This window comes from Pseudorasbora parva, chromosome 4, assembly GCF_024679245.1.
Source record: "Pseudorasbora parva isolate DD20220531a chromosome 4, ASM2467924v1, whole genome shotgun sequence".
NCBI lineage: Eukaryota > Metazoa > Chordata > Actinopteri > Cypriniformes > Gobionidae > Pseudorasbora > Pseudorasbora parva.
The window spans coordinates 22,824,757-22,843,037 of NC_090175.1; the positions used below are offsets into that span (position 1 = coordinate 22,824,757).

The 18,281-nt window shown below is 38.0% G+C and overlaps 1 protein-coding gene across 2 annotated transcripts in view; it reads left to right on the top strand.

Moving 5' to 3' along the window:
- The first annotated feature begins 11,407 nt into the window (after positions 1 to 11,407).
- The window catches only part of glra3 (glycine receptor, alpha 3), a 67,597-nt gene continuing 60,723 nt past the window's right edge, over positions 11,408 to 18,281 (top strand). The window contains exon 1 of one of the 2 annotated variants that reach the window (XM_067441334.1): positions 11,408 to 11,842. In XM_067441334.1, the coding sequence (XP_067297435.1) occupies positions 11,772 to 11,842 (71 nt within the window). In that variant the 5' untranslated portion in view covers positions 11,408 to 11,771. The remainder of the gene's footprint in view (positions 11,843 to 18,281) is intronic. The other variant, XM_067441335.1, reaches the window with a different exon arrangement.

Sequence of the window (18,281 nt, forward strand, 5' to 3'; positions counted from 1 at the left end):
TAAAATGACATTTTATTTTGTGTACATGGAAGCACATGTCAGAAACCATCCGTCATTGCCTTTTTAAGAAAAGCTGTCAGATTAGACTTCGGTTTTACTTGACTTCAGGAATTTTTGCTGACCATTACAGGTCTTCAAATCCTATCATTACATTTTTATCATAGTGAAATAAATAGTTTTCTTTTTTCCAGGGTAATATCAGGAGTGTATGTGTGTGTGCTGATTGTTCATCATGTGTCTTCTAATCTGGACATCACATGTGTGCAGCAGTGCATGCCAGTTTGCATGAAAAGAGCTTACATGAGCAATACTAAACATCTTTCCAATTGAAAAAAAAAGGAGGTGAGATTGTGCTGCTGGACAAATGCACGATTAAATTGAAAATAAGAATTGCCTCTAATTTAATATCATTGACATATCCCATTGTTGAACTGCATGTCTGTGTGACAGACGGCCCTTATATAGTTTACTCAAAGCTTTGGTATTGATATGTGGAAACACGTTTATCATTATGGGATGCTCAGTATAGGGTTTGAGAGTTCAGCACTTTCATGCTTCTATATATCCATCAGGGATCTTCATTAGTGTGGATTATGATGAATGTGGTTAATTTATGTCAGGCCATAACAGGCAAGATGTGTTGGTAATGAATTCATTTATCTCTGCAGCATGATGGAATGTAAGAAAGGAACAATTGCATTTGTTTGTGGCTGCTCTATTCTAGCTATCCCTTTTTAAAATAAGATTACATAATAGTACTCACAGTCCCATGGTGTATCTAACTATATCCGCATGCACGCATCACCGAATTAAACAGATACAGAAATAATCTGTGACATCATAATGTGTGTAATCAAGTGTTTTGCTAACTTTGCACTCCAAGGAATCCAACTCTAATTGAAAACAAACAGCAGGGTTCTAAAACAATAGACTTTTTTTTGTATCATAGAATTATAAAGATACAGTCTTTAGTCACTTAAAAAAAAAAAAACGGCACTTGAAAAACGTGATTTTGAACATATTCCACTGAACATATGGTTTGTTAGACTGTGCACCATTTTATTCATGCCCTTTGAGAAACAGATGTTGCTTGATTGACATTTCTCTTATTCCTTGTTGTTTGTGCATGATTGGAAGTGCTTGCATGTTCCACATATGCATCCTGGTGATCATGCAAAATACAACTGTTATCTATAACTCATTAAAACTGTGGCTGTGTCAGGGTGATAGAAAAGCCATGGCGTCCAGGGAGATATTTACATGAATGGAGAATAAAGGGATTAAAATCCAGTGGGAGACAGCTGAATTACACTCTAAAGAATGCTGGGTTAAAAACAACTCAAGTTGGGTTGGAAATGGGCAAACCCAGAAATTGGGTTGTTTGAATCGGTCCATTCACTGTGGGTTCAAACAGCCCAATTTCTGGGTTGGTCCATTTCCCCCCGAACCTGAGTTGTTTTTAACCCAGCATTTTCTAGAGTGTAAACATATCATTTAATGCTGCTCTCTGGGCATCATTAATATGCCATCATTTTGGTGCTACACCTTCACCACTAAAACTACCTCAGCGAGCATTAACATTATGAGTCAATGCCTTGCCTGGGCATATGTTATTCAGGAATTCTGTGACCAACGCAAACCTCAATGGAGCTCGGGAAGCTGAGTGAAGCGTAAAGACTTTCTCAACTGGAAGGAAATGTTCTATTTGCCGTTAGGCCCCATAATGCACACAAAAGCACAAAATCACAAAAGTTAAATAATTCTCAAAAAAGTGATTAAATATTGGCAGTGAAATCACAAGTTTTTCAATAATATCCCAGTTTTGGCCCCAATTAATGGCATTTAATAAGGTCACATTTCAAAATAAAGCTGAAGCTTGTAGCATGTAGTTCCGTGTGCTTACCTTCCTACCCATATTCCTCTTGACCAAACAAATGTAAGATTAACAGCTTTCGTCATGAACTTGTCATAATTTCCCAGCAAAAGAAGGCAGTAATGCTTTGAGATTGAGTCAGAATGCAGCTCTCTTCAATCCTGATTACTAAGGCTTTGTTAACGTCTAAATGTGCCATAGCAGAGTGCATTTCTAATTATCTGCTCAGAACTATTACTGCAGTCATGGCTAAAGTCCCTTTTGATGGATCTGCCAGACAGATTGGAACATTTCATTGCTGGTGTGACCCATTTGGCAAGTGATGTGCAGCCCATTGGCTGAAAATAACTAAACCATTAGCTCTGAGATGCTTAATTTAGCCTTCACTCAAAGGGTTTAATATGACACCAACTATGAGGAGTGTGGTGCGCCTTTGGTGTTCTTATGTGAACAAAGTGCACGTTATATGGATATGGAAAGAAGATGTGAGCAATGCAGGTGAACAGAAGTGGTTCCCCACCCATGAAATGAGTGCACTAATAAGAAATAATTTATTTTAAGCATTGAGCTCAAGTAATTACTTGCATTAAAAAATCATCAACAAACATTGTATAATGCTTAAAGGAATTGTATGTAAGATTGTGGCATACTGCAATCACTATCCCCTCTGCCCCTCCCCCCTGACTCGAGCTTGCCAGATAAACTGCAGGATCCAGCAGGAACGTTTGTAGCTGCAGCTGTGGTAACTAGAGCAGATCTGGCAACCCGGATGCCCAAACATGAGACACCCAAACTGACTTCGTGATCGGTAGATAGGTGGAGGGTGGAGCTTCAGGCCAAAACACATGTCAACATCAACATCCATTAAAGGCTGCAACAACTTTTAAATGACAATAGCCTGGCCGGACTACTGTTGTCAGTGATATAATTTTATTATTTTAAATTAACATGATTTCTTAATTTCTAGTGACATATCTCTGGGTGAATTATCTCTTCAACAAGCATGTTATCTCACCGCTATTTAAATATATATTAACTAATGATCCATTAAGCATTATACATTTTTAGTAATTATTAGGCTATGAAGCTTCTAATCATTGTAAATCCTCTGTCAAAAATTATAATTAGTAGATTTTTAAAAAGTGAATAATGATATAAAATGTAAGTTTACATTTATATTTAGATTAAATAAATTGATATGTTAGTTATTTTATTAATAGTTTATTTAGTAAACATTAACAAACACATTATATATATATATATATATATATATATATATATATATATATATATATATATATATATATATATATATATATATATATATATATATATATATATATATATATATATATATATATATATATATATATATATATACTCACCTAAAGGTTTTTTAGGATCACCTGTTAAATTTCTCATTAATGCAATTATCTAATCAACCAATCACATGACAGTTATTTCAATGCATTTAGGGGTGTGGTCCTGGTCAAGACAATCTCCTGAACTCCAAACTGAATGTCAGAATGGGAAACAAAGCTGATTTAAGCAATTTTGAGCGTGGCATGGTTGTTGGTGCCAGGCGGGCCGGTCTGAGTTTTTCACAATCTGCTCAGTTACTGCGGTTTTCATGGAAAACCATTTCTAGGGTTTACAAAGAATGGTGTGAAAAGGGAAAAACATCCAGTGTGTGGCAGTCTTGTGGGTGAAAATGCCTTGTTGATGCTAGAGGTCAGAGGAGAATGGGCCGAATGATTCAAGCTGATAGAAGAGCAACTTTGACTGAAATAACCACTTGTTTCAACCGAGGTATGCAGCAAAGCATTTGTGAAGCCACAACACGCACCACCTTGAGGCAGATGGGCTACAACAGCAGAAGACCCCACCAGGTACCACTCATCTCCACAAAAAATTGGAAAAAGAGGCAAAAATTTACACGAGCTCACCAAAATTGGACAGTTGAAGACTGGAAAAATGTTGCTGGGTCTGATGAGTCTCGATTTGTGTTGAGACAATCAGATGGTAGAGTCAGAATTTGGCGTTAACAGAATGAGAACATGGATCCATCATCCCTTGTTATCACTGTGCAGGCTGGTGGTGGCGGTGAAATGGTGTGGGGGATGTTTTCTTGACATACTTTAGGCCCCTTAGTGCCAATTGGGCATCGTTAAAATGCCACGGCCTACCTGAGCATTGTTTCTGACCATGTCCATCCCTTTATGACCACCATGTACCTATCCTCTGATGGTTACTTCCAGCAGGAGTATGCACCATGTCACAAAGCTTGAATAATTTCAAATTGGTTTCTTGAACATGACAATGAGTTCACTCTACTAAAATGGCCCCCACAGAAACCTAAGAGAGCATCTGTGGGATGTGGTGGAACAGGAGCTTCGTACCCTGGATGTGTATCCCACAAATCTCCATCAACTGCAAGATGCTATCCTATCAATATGGGCCAACATTTCTAAAGAATGCTTTCAGCACTTTTTTGAATCATTGCCACGTAGAAATAAGACAGTTCTGATGGTGAAAGGGGGTGAAACACAGTATTAGTATGATGTTCCTAATAATCCTTTAGGTGAGTGTATTATATATATAATATATATATATATATATATATATATATATATATATATATATATATATATAACTAATGATCTGTTTAACATTTAATGTTTGTTAATGATTTATGAATTAGTTAATATTTTTTTATTATAAAGTGTTACCACATTATAGAAAAATAACGTAAGCACTAGATCCCCCAGTAAAATATTTATACAAAATAATTTCACAACTAAGTTCAAGTGATTTGATCTTAAATCATGTTTTACTCATAGATACTATTATAATGAGAAGTTATTAGAGCGGCCTTCCCTTTGAGACTAAACTGTCCACCCAAGTCTCTGTCTTCCAAATAAGCCCCTTTAATATGCAGTGTGCCGGGTTAGGATTTATAACGACTCGCCACACACCAGTAATTGAGCAATTCATCTTTTTTCCCAGCCAATAGAGTGCAAAAATTTCTCCATATAGAACTGATTCAGTAAATGCCACATGACTCTTTGGTTACAGAGTAAATGCATTTGCATTATAATGTGATGAGCACCTACAGAGTGAGTGTTGATGCCACACTGCTCGTTGCTTGTGGTGAGGGTCTTTCCCAGGGTCCAAAGTGAGCCTGGTGATTGTGTATATCTTTTTATCCACACATTTACTTAATGTTGTCTGAGACAACTAGTTAAGTTAAGCATAATGAGGTTTGATCCTTATAATATTGATTAGGCAGACTCTTTTATGCATAAAACAGAATGTTTCAGTGAAGGGGAGGCTAGAGGCAATACTGGCGATGAAACTGTACTCTGCAAATCTGGCATACCATAAAATCCCATAAGAATTAAAATCATTGTTGTTTGCATTCTGATATAAAATTGGACTGGAACAGAATGTGTATGCATTGATTCAAGGCATTGCCGCAGTCTCTAAATCTGACCTACATCCACTAAGAATTAAGTTGTCATGATGAGCTGAGTTAAAGTTGTCATGCTTGTCTAAGAAAATGTGCTTCTTTAGAAAACAACCAGGATAGAACATCCTGACAGACAGAAAATACTAGAGGTGTGATATAAGACTTTTCTCTAAATAAATAAGAGAAACCAGTGTGCAATTGTATTCACTAGGGCACAAAATATTTAATTTTAACATGTTTTGTACAAAGAAGATTTCATAAACTAAATTTGCAAATAACTTTTTTTGAGTGTCTTGGCATTCAAACACAACATGCTACTTTCATGCCGACAGTGATTGGTCTACACAGAGCTCTAACTCGAACAGTTCTTTTTACATGACAGAAGTGTTCATTCAATGAGGGCAGGGGAACTGATCTGAGGGCTAAACACCATGGCCTCTGTAATTGACAGAGTACACATTAGGATATTGTCAGTGCTTTCCCCATCCATCTGCCCTGCACCCACCCACACACAACGCCTGTCTGCTCACACTTCAGCTGCAAACAAGCAATGGGTTCACCTGCCAGTAATAAATTAGGTTTTCAAAACCTATAACTAAAAAGTGCTCTAATATGTAGTTGAATATGAAGTACTTTAATTTTAAAAGTATTTAATGTGACCTACTGAGGGAACAATGCGTTAAAATAAATGGTTCTCAATTGGGGGCCCATGCACTAGAAGGCCTCTGTAAATTTCCAAGGTTGCTGCAAAATGTTTCAAGATTATTTATTAAAATATGCTATATTTAGTAGATTTAATGATTAAATCTGCTTGAAAACAGCAAATATATTATGTTGTTTCCAATACAGCAATCTAAGTTTAAGAATGTATGCATTACCAAACACACACTCACACACACACACACACAAAAACAGATAATTTATTTTGGTATTCTGTTAATAAAGGGTTTGAAATCAAGCACCTTCCTTATAATTTCAACAGAAGTACCCGATGAAAACCCATAGCATTTCTGGGGGTCTTTGACTATATTAAGGATTGGAACAAGACACATAACAATAAGGATAACACTTTTTATTATAAGGTTTTTTCCAATTAGTTAGTGGTAACCTCTGTCATTAGTAAAGACACTTATAAACCTGATTCCAAAAAAGTTGGGACACTGTACAAATTGTGAATAAAAAAGGAATGCAATAATTTACAAATCTCATAAACTTATATTTTATTCACAATAGAATATAGATAACTGTGGTGTGACAGGCAGCGGGGCGAGGGACCGCGAGAGCGGGCCGTGATTAATGTTGACGAGTGCCAGTTGCGTGGCACACCGGTCTCGTCTCGCGGTCATGTGACGGGAGCATATAAGGAGGAGCAGGAGCTGCGGAAGACGAGAGAGGACCAGGCCTTGATTTTATGTTATGTTTTGTTTATGTGTTTGTGGACAGTCGTCCGTGAGGGGCTGCCCACGTTTTATTTTGTGTGTTTGCGGGCAGTCGTCCGTGAGGGGCTGCCCGTGGTTTTACTTTCGTTTTGTTTATTTATTTTGAATAAATGTTGTTGAACGTTCGCCGGTTCCCGCCTCCTTCCTTCCCATCTACAAACTTCATTACATTGGTGCCGAAGCCCGGGAGGAAGGAGGGACGCGCTGTCGGAGAGCCCTCGCTGCTGAGGGGGATCGCGGTGCTGAGGAGTTCGGGCAGCACGGATGATGAAAGACCGTGAGTGACTGCCCGAGGCGGTGGTGCTGGAGCGAGTGAAGACCGGTGGGACGGAGAGCTCGCTGCCGTGCCCCTGGGTCGAGGTGGGTTGGCGGCCGTCTGGGAAGGAGCGGAGGAGTTGCCGGCGTTCGCCGTGGGCCGGAGCCTGCTGCCATCCGCCGGAACGGGGAGGAGCAGGGAACGCGGAGCTCGCTGCCGAATGCCCTCAATCGGAGGAGCCACCGCCGGCCGCCAGGGGGCGGAGGAGGATCGGGCCGTCCACCGGGCGTCCAGCACCATCGCATAGCACCGCGAGGAAGAGCCTCTCGGCTGGTGAGGACCGAGCGGCAGTGTGTCGGGGAATCGGACCAGAATTTTTTTTTCTCTTTCTTTCTTTTTTCCCTCTCTCCCCTCTCTCGTCCGCGGGCTCCTCATGCTCCCGTCTACATTTCTCTCGCCTCTCTGTCCTTACCCCCAGGTGCCGCGGCCGCCGTGACTGTGAGTAGAGCGCAGTCTCGGGAGTGCCCCCCGGCCTGCGAGGGGCGATGGGGGTATGTGGTGTGACAGGCAGCGGGGCGAGGGTCCGCGAGAGCGGGCCGGTGATTAATGTTGACGAGTGCCAGCTGCGTGGCACACCGGTCTCGTCTCGCGGCCATGTGACGGGAGCATAAAAGGAGGAGCAAGGACAGCGGAAGACGAGAGAGGACCAGGCCTGGATTTTATGTTATGTTTTGTTTATGTGTTTGTGGACAGTCGTCCGTGAGGGGCTGCCCACGTTTTATTTTGTGTGTTCTCTAGCTGGCGTAAAAATAAGTACAGTGTCGTGTTACGTTTAAAGTCATGAAATTACATATGACTGACATTCCCAATCAAAATGCGTGTTAATTTTAATGCAATGTGTGAACATTTTACCACCATTTGTCATTTTTCCATTTAGTAAAAGTATTGTTTTTAATTTACAACTACACCCACCCCATCTCTAAACCTACCCAGTGATTTATAGTATATACACACTTTATGAGCATGTGCTCACTGGGATCGAACTCACGATCGCATGATCACATGTTGTTGTTGTATAGTGCAATGCCTTACCAACTGAGCTATGCAAAACCTGAATTATTAAGCAGATAAAAGGGAAAAATATTTTAAAATGAAAGTTCCTGCTGTCAATAGGAGCACAACTTTAGAAAACGCTCTTGTGCGTCATAATGAATTAATTAAAATATTGTCGATAGGGGTAAACACTATTTCAAGGAAGTGACAAACAACCTATATAGGTGTATTGGGTAAATTTTGAAAGTGAGACATTTTGAAATGTCATGTTAAATATTGTCTCATTTTGGATTTAATGAGAGCTACATATTCCAAAAAAGTTGGAACAGGTAGCAATAAGAGGCGGGAAAAGTTAAATGTACAACAGCTGCAGGACCAATTTGCAAATTATTAGGTAATTTGGCAACATGATTGGGTATAAAAAGAGCCTCTCAGAGTGGCAGTGTCTCTCAGTCAAGATGGGCAGAGGATAACCAATTCCCCCAATGCTGCTGCAAAAAATAGTGGAGCATTATCAGAAAGGAGTTTCTCAGAGAAAAATTGCAAAGATTTTGAAGTTATCATAATCTACAGTGCATAATATCATCCAAAGATTCAGAGAATCTGAAACAATCTGTGTGTGTAAGGGTCAAGGCCGTAAAACCATACTGAATGCCCGTGATCTTTGGGCCCTTAGACGGCACTGCATCACATACAGGAATGCTACTGTAAGGGAAATCACAACATAGGCTCAGGAATACTTCCAGACAACATTGTCGGTGAACACAATTCACTGTGCCATTCGCCGTTGCTTGCTAAAACTCTATAGGTCAAAAAAGAACCCATATCTAAATATGATCCAGAAGCACAGGTGTTTTCTCTGGGTCAAGGCTCATTTAAAATGGACAAAAGTGGAAAGTGGAAAGCTGTTCTGTGGTCAGACGAATCAAAATTTGAAGTTCTTTTTGGAAAACTCGGACACCATGTCATCCGGACTAAAGAGGACAAGGACAACCCAAGTAGTTATCAGCGCTCAGTGCAGAATCCTGCATCTCTGATGGTATAGGGTTACATGAGTGCATTGGCATGGGCAGCTTACAAATCTGGAAAGGCACCACCAATGCTGAACAGTATATCCAAGTTCTAGAACAATACAGTATATGCTCCCAATCCATATGTCGTCTCTTAGGGAAGACTTTGCATTTTCCAACATGACAATGCCAGACCACATACTGCATCAATTACAACATAATAGCTGTGTAGAAGAAGGATCCGGAAATGGCCAGCCTGTAGTCCAGATCTTTCACCCATAGAAAACATTTGCTGCATCATAAAGAGAAAGATGCGACAAAGAAGACCTAAGACAGTTGAGCAACTAGAAGCCTGTATTAGACAAGAATGGGACAACATTCCTATTCCTAAACTTGAGCAACTTGTCTCCTCAGTCCCCAGACGTTGTCTATGTTGTTACCTGAATAAAATATGGAAATAAAAAAAACATCATTGCATTCCGTTTATATTCACAATTTGTGCAGTATACCAACTTTTTTGCATTCGGGTTTGTATATGCAAGAATGGACATCATTTTTATTTTCTAGTCTTTGCTGTCTTTTAAAGCACACAAAAGTAACTTTTAAAGAAGAGGATGAATGAAAAGTAAAAAAGTAGACCCAAGCTCCCTAATGCCAAACTTTGGCAACAAAGAGCGTTTGAGCTTATCGCTCAATTCCAGAGCAATGGCATAAAGCCGGGAACAGGGTCAACGTGGCACAATAAACAGGAGTGGGCACACACATGCCGCTCAGATGCACCCGGTCTCAGCTGTGCCATACACGCTGCCTACGGCAGCCCATGCCAGACACTGTCACTCACTGTAACACAATGATGATTTCATGGGTAAATCAAAAACAGGCAGTATACGCCCAGTGTGCTAGGCCTATATACCAAAATACAACATAGTGCCCCTCTGCCAGATTGGACCGGGTACGTTCCAGCACAGAGGGAATCAGCATGTGCTCTAGCATGTGCCATCATGTATGACTCACAAGTTACATTGCTCTTAGTTTCGTCATTGCTTACTGATACAGTCAGCTTGCAATGACTGTTATTACCCACAAAGATTAAATATAACTCCATGCAATGATATACTGAAAATTAGCCATAATCAAACCTGAAATGGGTTATCATTTATTTAAATAAAATAGATCAAATTCTAGTTGGAGCTACCCTATCATTATCAGGCTTTTTTTTTCCATTTTGAAGACAGCAATCAAGTATTACAAAAAAAAGGATATTTTTCCATTTTGAAAAGGTGTTTTTTGACACTGTAAGGTGTTTATTAGAAAAATAATCAATGCTGATATTACAAATACCTAATTTTCAGTATTCTTCTGTTCACTGTTGCAGGGTTGAATAATCAGCCAAAATAAAATGAAAAATATACTCCATCCTGAAAAGGTAATGTTGTTGTTTTTTCCTTCTCTAAAAGGTACTTATGGTAAAAGTATTGAGTTTCGCTTTATTTTCGATGGTCCCTTTAACACACCCTGTTGACTTTAAGTAACATTGCACCTACAAATTCTAACTCTCATTAGACTGTTAGTAGAGTATTAGTAGACTGGTAAGATTAGGGTTAGAATAAGTTGACATATACTTGCAAAATGACTTAAAGTCAGTAGAATTTCTGTTGGAGGTCCATCACAATAATGTGTTAGCAAATAATAGGCAGACAGTCTACTATTACTTCAAAAGAGACCATCAAAATAAAGTGTTGCCAAGCATTGTCATCTCCTGGGAAAATAATTTACAGTCTTTTTAATAAACACAATGTCCACAAAATGTAAAGTGTGCATTATTTGCTAATACACCAAGATGAAATCAAATGGATGGAGGGGCCAAAAAGGAATACTCATGAAGGAAGGAAGGAAGGAAGGAAGGAAGGAAGGAAGGAAGGAAGGAAGGAAGGAAGGAAGGAAGGAAGGAAGGAAGGAAGGAAGGAAGGAAGGAAGGAAGGAAGGAAGGAAGGAAGGAAGGATGGAAGGAAGGAAGGAAGGAAGGAAGGAAGGAAGGAAGGAAGGAAGGAAGGAAGGAAGGAAGGAAGGAAGGAAGGAAGGAAGGAAGGACTAGTTGAGTACATGCATATATAATAATTATTAAATGAAATATAATAACATATGTTGTAAAATGTTATTAATTTAAAAACATATCACTATATTACAAATATAAATATTATAGTACCACTGCAACGACAATTCCTGTGATACTCAACGGTGGGTTATAAATCACGTGAGCAGCTCTCTCATAGTCAAAGGGCTGGCACGAGTAAGGGGAAGTATTCAAATTCAGTTCTCTCTAATTGTAAGTAAGCGTTGCACATGCATGTGCGCGGTGAGAGTGGAGAAGCGCACTGTCAGTCAAGCGCGCTGTGTGGGGCGGTCTCTGCTCAGATATGTCTGAATATGTCAAGAATCACTTCAGCTGCCGCACGCTTTAAAACAGCGCTCCATCTCCTCCAGTGTTTCGCTTCATAAGATTATGAAGGATTCCTTTGCGATTGCCGTGCGCGACGAGCCTTCAGTGCATAGGAGTGAAGGAAGAACAGCTGGAGCGCTGTCCAGCGTCCTGAAGTCAAGAAGCCAGAAGTGCTGAAGAGAGCACAGGCATTCACAGAGGAGTGTATGTCTATGCCGATCAAGACTTGAGATGACTCGGAAAAGGCTGCGTTCTGTGGCTGTCTGGGGATTCATTGCGTGGGAAATAGGAATTATGTTGAGGTAAGAGCATATAAATATTTATATATTTATTTTTTTTCATACTGGAGAAGAGAGTAAAGATAGTTTTTTTTCCCCTACAGTTTTGTCTCGGGATTCAGTATCACATGAACAGTCCGTGGTCGTCACGTGCTGTGGAGGGTGAAAGTATCAAAACGCATAAAGTGTGCACTTTCACCCTTACAGAGCAACAATGCATCCTCGTAGTATAATATGATTTTAGAGACTGTGCTAGACAGAGTCGTAGTCCTACATATTCTTTTGTACTGTGTGAATCATTTACTTCAATATAATTTATTATCACAATCAGCTATAATGTTATGAATTTGAGGGAAAATATATAATATTGAGGGCACAGACAAAGTTTAAAGCAGCTTTTTCTCAGTGTAACAGGTGATATCTTCTTATTTTTCAACATTGAGAGCTCAGGGATCATAATGAAAAGTATTGTTCTTATGAAATAAAATACTCTTCATCATTTCTATAATTCTGAAAGATGCTTTTTAGGCAATATGTTAATAATGCTTATGTGCAAAAAATATTAGAAATGTTTAAATATTGAAGAAATATACTGTTTAATTCATATCAAATAACTTAAATTAAAAACAAAAATGCAAAGTAAAGAAAAGGAATGTTTGTTTTACAATACTATCCTCCATCATAGTCATACAGAAAAAATAGTTTGAAAGGAGTAAATGGATTTTTCAAAACGATTTAACAAGTTATGGTAATTTATTGACTACATCCCAATAAAACTTTACCTTCTTATGAGTCACAAATGATATTCATTCAAGCCCGTCATATATCTCTTAGTTTGGGTGGTTATATTTACTCTGCCATACTCTTTTTTCATCACCCTTTCTGTCTGGTCTTGCAATAGATCCAAAATATGAAATTGCTTTCTGGGTCCCTTTTGAACTGCACTGAATCTTCGCCATTCTTTTTTGCTGATGATGCTATGAATTTTTAATGTTTCATTTGTCTACGATCCTTGGGTTCACGCAAGCGTAAAGTCTTGCATTATTGATACGTTGGCACTTGCAGTGTCTATGTCGCCTTTGTATTGGCTGCCGTTCTGTGCACCCTGAGGAAGAGTTTTTACTTAAAGCCATCTCAGAGGAAGTCGTTTTCAAAGAAAAGCTGGATGCACCCAATTCCACAACTCAGAATTAATTACAGTGAACAGGAAATATTCATTCTTGCTACCAAGGCTCACTTTAGAATGTGTCATGCAAAATTTTGAAAATAACTTTTTGGTAGCGCATATTCAGAGAGGGGCAAATATTATGGATAGTATTGAAAGGAGGGGGACAACGATCATCTCTTTTTGTTATCAATCAACAATGGCTCAGAACTTACAACAGGTTCATTGCCAGCAAGGTGCTGAGAAGTGGTGGTCTCAATGTGCTTATATCTTAGCCAAGATATTTGTGCAAAGATTGAATCTGCAGGCTTTGTCGACGGTGTAAAGTTTCTCTTCGACTCTTTATGATTTTCACAGCTGATAGAATCTTGTCCGGATTTATTAATGTGTTAATAGTGATGTGTGCTGGCACAGCACATTTTCCATTTTCTTTGATGATTCTTTTCTTTGATCTATCTGAATTAAATTCTTGAATGAAAAAAAATAAAATCCACCATTATTTTCAATGCATTATATACAGACTTTGTTGTACCATAAATCCTCTCAGCACACAATAACTCATTTAGATCTTCTTCAAAATTCAGATAATTTAATAAGGGGCATTTAAATAAATTATCAGTCAATGCCAGCTGTGTGACAATGACAGTTTCCACAGTTAAAAACTATTAGAATTATCCCAAGAAAACCCCAATCAATAATTAATCATATTCTTTACATTGGTCTACCATTCTTTCGCATTATTATTTCACTATTTCCTAAATTTTGATATGATCATTTTGCTTATATATATATATATATATATATATATATATATATATATATATATATATATATATATATATGAATCAGGAATGCACCCTATAATGTTCCCTTTGAAAAACTTTAAAATATAATTTGATGCATATTTTTATAGTTAGCTGACACTTTTTTTTCCAGAATATACAGTTTTAAAGAATACAGAAGTACAAACAGTATGTAAATTGGCTAAACATAGGTGGGAATCAGAGATGATATTGACAACAACTATATGGAGAAAATCGGCTACACGTTTACATGTAGACTACATATAACTGTGTTTAGAATTAAAAATTATTTTCATGACTGTTTCCCCCTACTTTCTAAAAGAAAAACAGAACAACAAAAAAATGCCCATTCAAACTACCAAAGCCACATACTCAAACACATCAACACAAAGTCCTCACCCCATTGCCACAGATGACAACGCACACACATCAACAACTACAATCGAAAAACGCCCCCCATCACGCACACGCTCGGAATTCACACTGTGAATGAGTACAGACAGATATTACAGCTGTCAGTCTATCCTCAGAGAGGATAATGGAATATGGCACAGTACAGTGTTGTGTTCATACTACACCACTCAGCACAGGTTTACATGCCTCTGCTTTCAAACTAGCTAGTCATTGTGTGCCTCAAGGTTGACATGGATTTGAATATGTGTTGTTTTCTTCAAGAACATAAAGGATCAAAATTGCCTGTTTAGTGCCCCAGAGTCTTTCTGTCGTACCCTGTTTTGTTGGACGTTGAATATTGTCACAGTTTCTAACTTGTTGGTGGCTTCACGGATGACTAAGCTGATATCTCAATAGCTTTAGGAACCCAAATAAGGGTTGTGGAGGTTAGCTGTCATACGGAGAAGTTGTCACAAGAGCTATATTTCAGTAACAATAAGTTTTTGAGTAAAATTTCAATTTATATATATATATACAATATATATATATTGTAAATGTCATATTGGCAACATTTTAATTTTAGTAAAAACATTACTGAAAAGCTATGTGAAGCTTTTACATAGCAACTTCTCATTATGACAACTTTCCCATAAAGTGTGACAACTGCCATTAGGTCATGTTGTCACAAAAGGCAACATTTGCATTTATTTACCCCCTAAGCTAACACTGTGAAAATACTTTTTAGGTATGAGCCTTTATAGAAATTAACTTTTAAAAATAAACTTTCGGTCACACTTTATTTCGATAGTTTACTTGAGACATTCTACTAACTACCAGTAACTTTTGCATGTTGCATTTTTACTCCTAGCATTCATTCGAGTATCAGTAGACTGTCTGCTTAATATCTGCCAACATTTTTATTTTTATATTTATTTTTATCTTTATTTTGATTCTGCTGCAACAGACATTCTGCTGACCTTACAAGTAACTCTACAAGTACATTTCAACTTCTACTAACCCTAAACCTAACCTAACCTTCTACTAATACTCTAATGAGAGTTAGTTGACATGTAGTTGGAAATTTATAAGAATTACTTGCAAAGTTACTTGTAGTTCGTGTAATTTCTAAAATTAACTATAAAAAAGTAAACTCTAAAAAAAAAAGTAAAGCGAAATATTCACTGGTGTGAAAAGTGTGAGAACTAGTCCTAATCTCCCCTACTTGATTATATTAACTTTGATTTGAATTGGTTAAGAGAGAACACTTAATCATTCAGAACATGATATGGAGACACAGCACATAAATAATTAGCATTTAGACTGGCAGTTCACAGTAATCTGCACTGACAATTCACAAAGACTTATTGTTGTAAGGATTGAAATGTGTGTTATTATTAAAGATGACATTTTCATTACAGGTTCATGGTTTAAAGACTTGGATTTAATTAAGTACAGCTTTGTGTCTATGATTTGTATTCACAATTACTATTCAGAGTGGGGAAATACTGCATATGTAATGAATTAAAGATAGACCGAGATTATGGCTTTGTCAACTCTGTCTGACTTTTTGTGGCAGCAGTTCAGCTAGTGCCAACACAAATAACTTGACTAGACAAGGACGGACTAATGTCAGCACTGGACCAAAGACAGTGTAGGTCACCATGCATCAAATTGTCATCTGTCCAAGAGAAAGGAATGTGAAAATGTCTTTTACTGAGTCTCAGACATTTACCCACCAAAAATATACAGACATATATCATATAACATAAAGTGGTATATGCCTAGAAATACCTAACTAATACCTTAACAACAATGTACTAACATTTAAATTAATATGTTGATACAATGAACTTTTCCTTCAATTCACATTTATTTGTAGTGCTTTTCAATATGCATATTGTTTTAAAGCAGCTTTAAAGTAAATGTATATACAGATATTGTGTACATCCATGTTTTTACTTAACTAGAAAAAGTTTGAAGTTATCATAATCTACAGTGCATAATATCATCCAAAGATTCAGAGAATCTGAAACAATCTGTGTGTAAGGGTCAAGGCCGGAAAACCATACTGGATGCCCGTGATCTTTGGCCCTTTAGACGGCACTGCATCACATACAGGAAACCTACTGTAATGGAAATAACATCATGGACTCGGGAATACTTCCAGAAAGCACAATTCACCGTGCCATTCGCTGTTGCCCGCTAAAACTCTATAGGTCAAAAAAGATCTAAACATGATCCAGAAGCACAGCCGTTTTCTCTAGGCCAAGGCTCCTTTAAAATGGACTGTGGCAAAGTGGAAAATTGTTCTGTAGTCACACAAATCAAAATTTGAATTTCTTTTTTGGAAAACTGGGACGCCATGTCATCCGGACTAAAGAGGACAAGGACAACCAAAGTAGTTATCAGCGCTCAGTTCAGAAGCCTGCATCTCTGATGGTATGGGGCAGCATGAGTGCATGTGGCATAGGCAGCATACACATCTGGAAAAGCACCATCAATGCTGAACAGTATATCCAAGTTCCAGAACAATGTACCGTTATGCTCCCATCCAGACTTTTTTCAGGGAAGACCTTGCATTTTCCAACATGACAATGCCAGACCACATACTGCATCAATTACAACATAATAGCTGTGTAGAAGAAGGATCCGGGTACTGAAATGGCCAGCCTGCAGTCTATATTTTTCACCCATAGAAAACATTTGCCGCATCATAAAGAGGAAGATGCGACAAAGAATAACTAAGAGAGTTGAGCAACTGGAAGCCTGCATTAGACAAGAATGGGACAACATTCCTATTCCTAAACTTGAGCAACTTGTCTCCTCAGTCCCCAGAATTTTGCAGACTGTTATAAAAAGAAGAGGCGATGCCACACAGTGGTAAACATGGCATTGTCCCAACCTTTTTGGAGATGTGTTGATGTCATGAAATTTAAAAAAATCAACTTATTTTTCCCTTCAAATTATACATTTTTCTCAGTTTAAACATTTGATATGTCATCTATGTCATCCATATGAAAGCTCACTGCTGTGATTGGCCGACACCTTTCCATATTTAATAAGCATTACATGTGGAACTCTCTCAAAATACGTTTAGCACATTTCTACTATTACAGCTCTCAAGGTTAACTCATCATGAAGAATGTTGACTATATAATTATATTTAGATCGTGGCATGAAAGGTTACAGTGATCATTGTAGCCGATTACAGACATGTTGAGCGCATGAATGCAGTGATCTAGTCATTGCAACTCGTTTTCTGCACACTAATGAATGCCTTTATCATAACTAACAATGCAAACACAGTGTAAATGACAGATTCGTTGATTATTGCGGGAGTTTTGGAACATAAACGCTTTTTTGGCGCTGTTTGATTGATAGCCCCAGTGATTGAAGAGAGCGTTCTTTGATCACTTTCTGTATATAATTTAATTAGAGTTTAAATAACAGAATATTTTTATCCTACTAAGAGAAACAATGTAAAGCTGACCATGAATTCGACAGTTTAGTCAGTGGTTTGATTTACTGACACATGGACAAAGACTGTCTGACTACATGAATCATTATATATCAGAAATCACAGATCAGCCATTATAATTAACACGGTTACTTACATGTTTTCGCATTACAGTTGAGTCCATATCGTAAAAGTCTGTTTGCAAAGCCTGTGCTGAAATTTCGAATGATTTACCAAAGCATCCACTGTGAAATGTAGTGAATACAAATACATAATGCTCAACTGAGACACTCACATTGTTGAAAATAAATTTCCTTCCAAAAGATAAATGCTATGAAAGTGGTTATATTGTGGTTAGATGTGATCCTGTGTTGCTCTGCAATCCTTGTCATCTCACTAACACGCCAGCAGGCAGGGGCCATATTTTTAACTATGAAGCAGGTGTTCATTTTCTTCTGCAGAGGCAGTCTTTCACCTATCCATAGATGGGCACATTCACAATGAGTCGTTTGATGGACTTGGTTAATATAAAAGCTGTTTTTGGACTAATAAGGAAGTTTTCTGTTCTGAAACTTACAGGATATTCATATAGTATGATGACCTCTTATATGTAAAACTCTCAAGGAAAATTTGATTTCTCAGTTC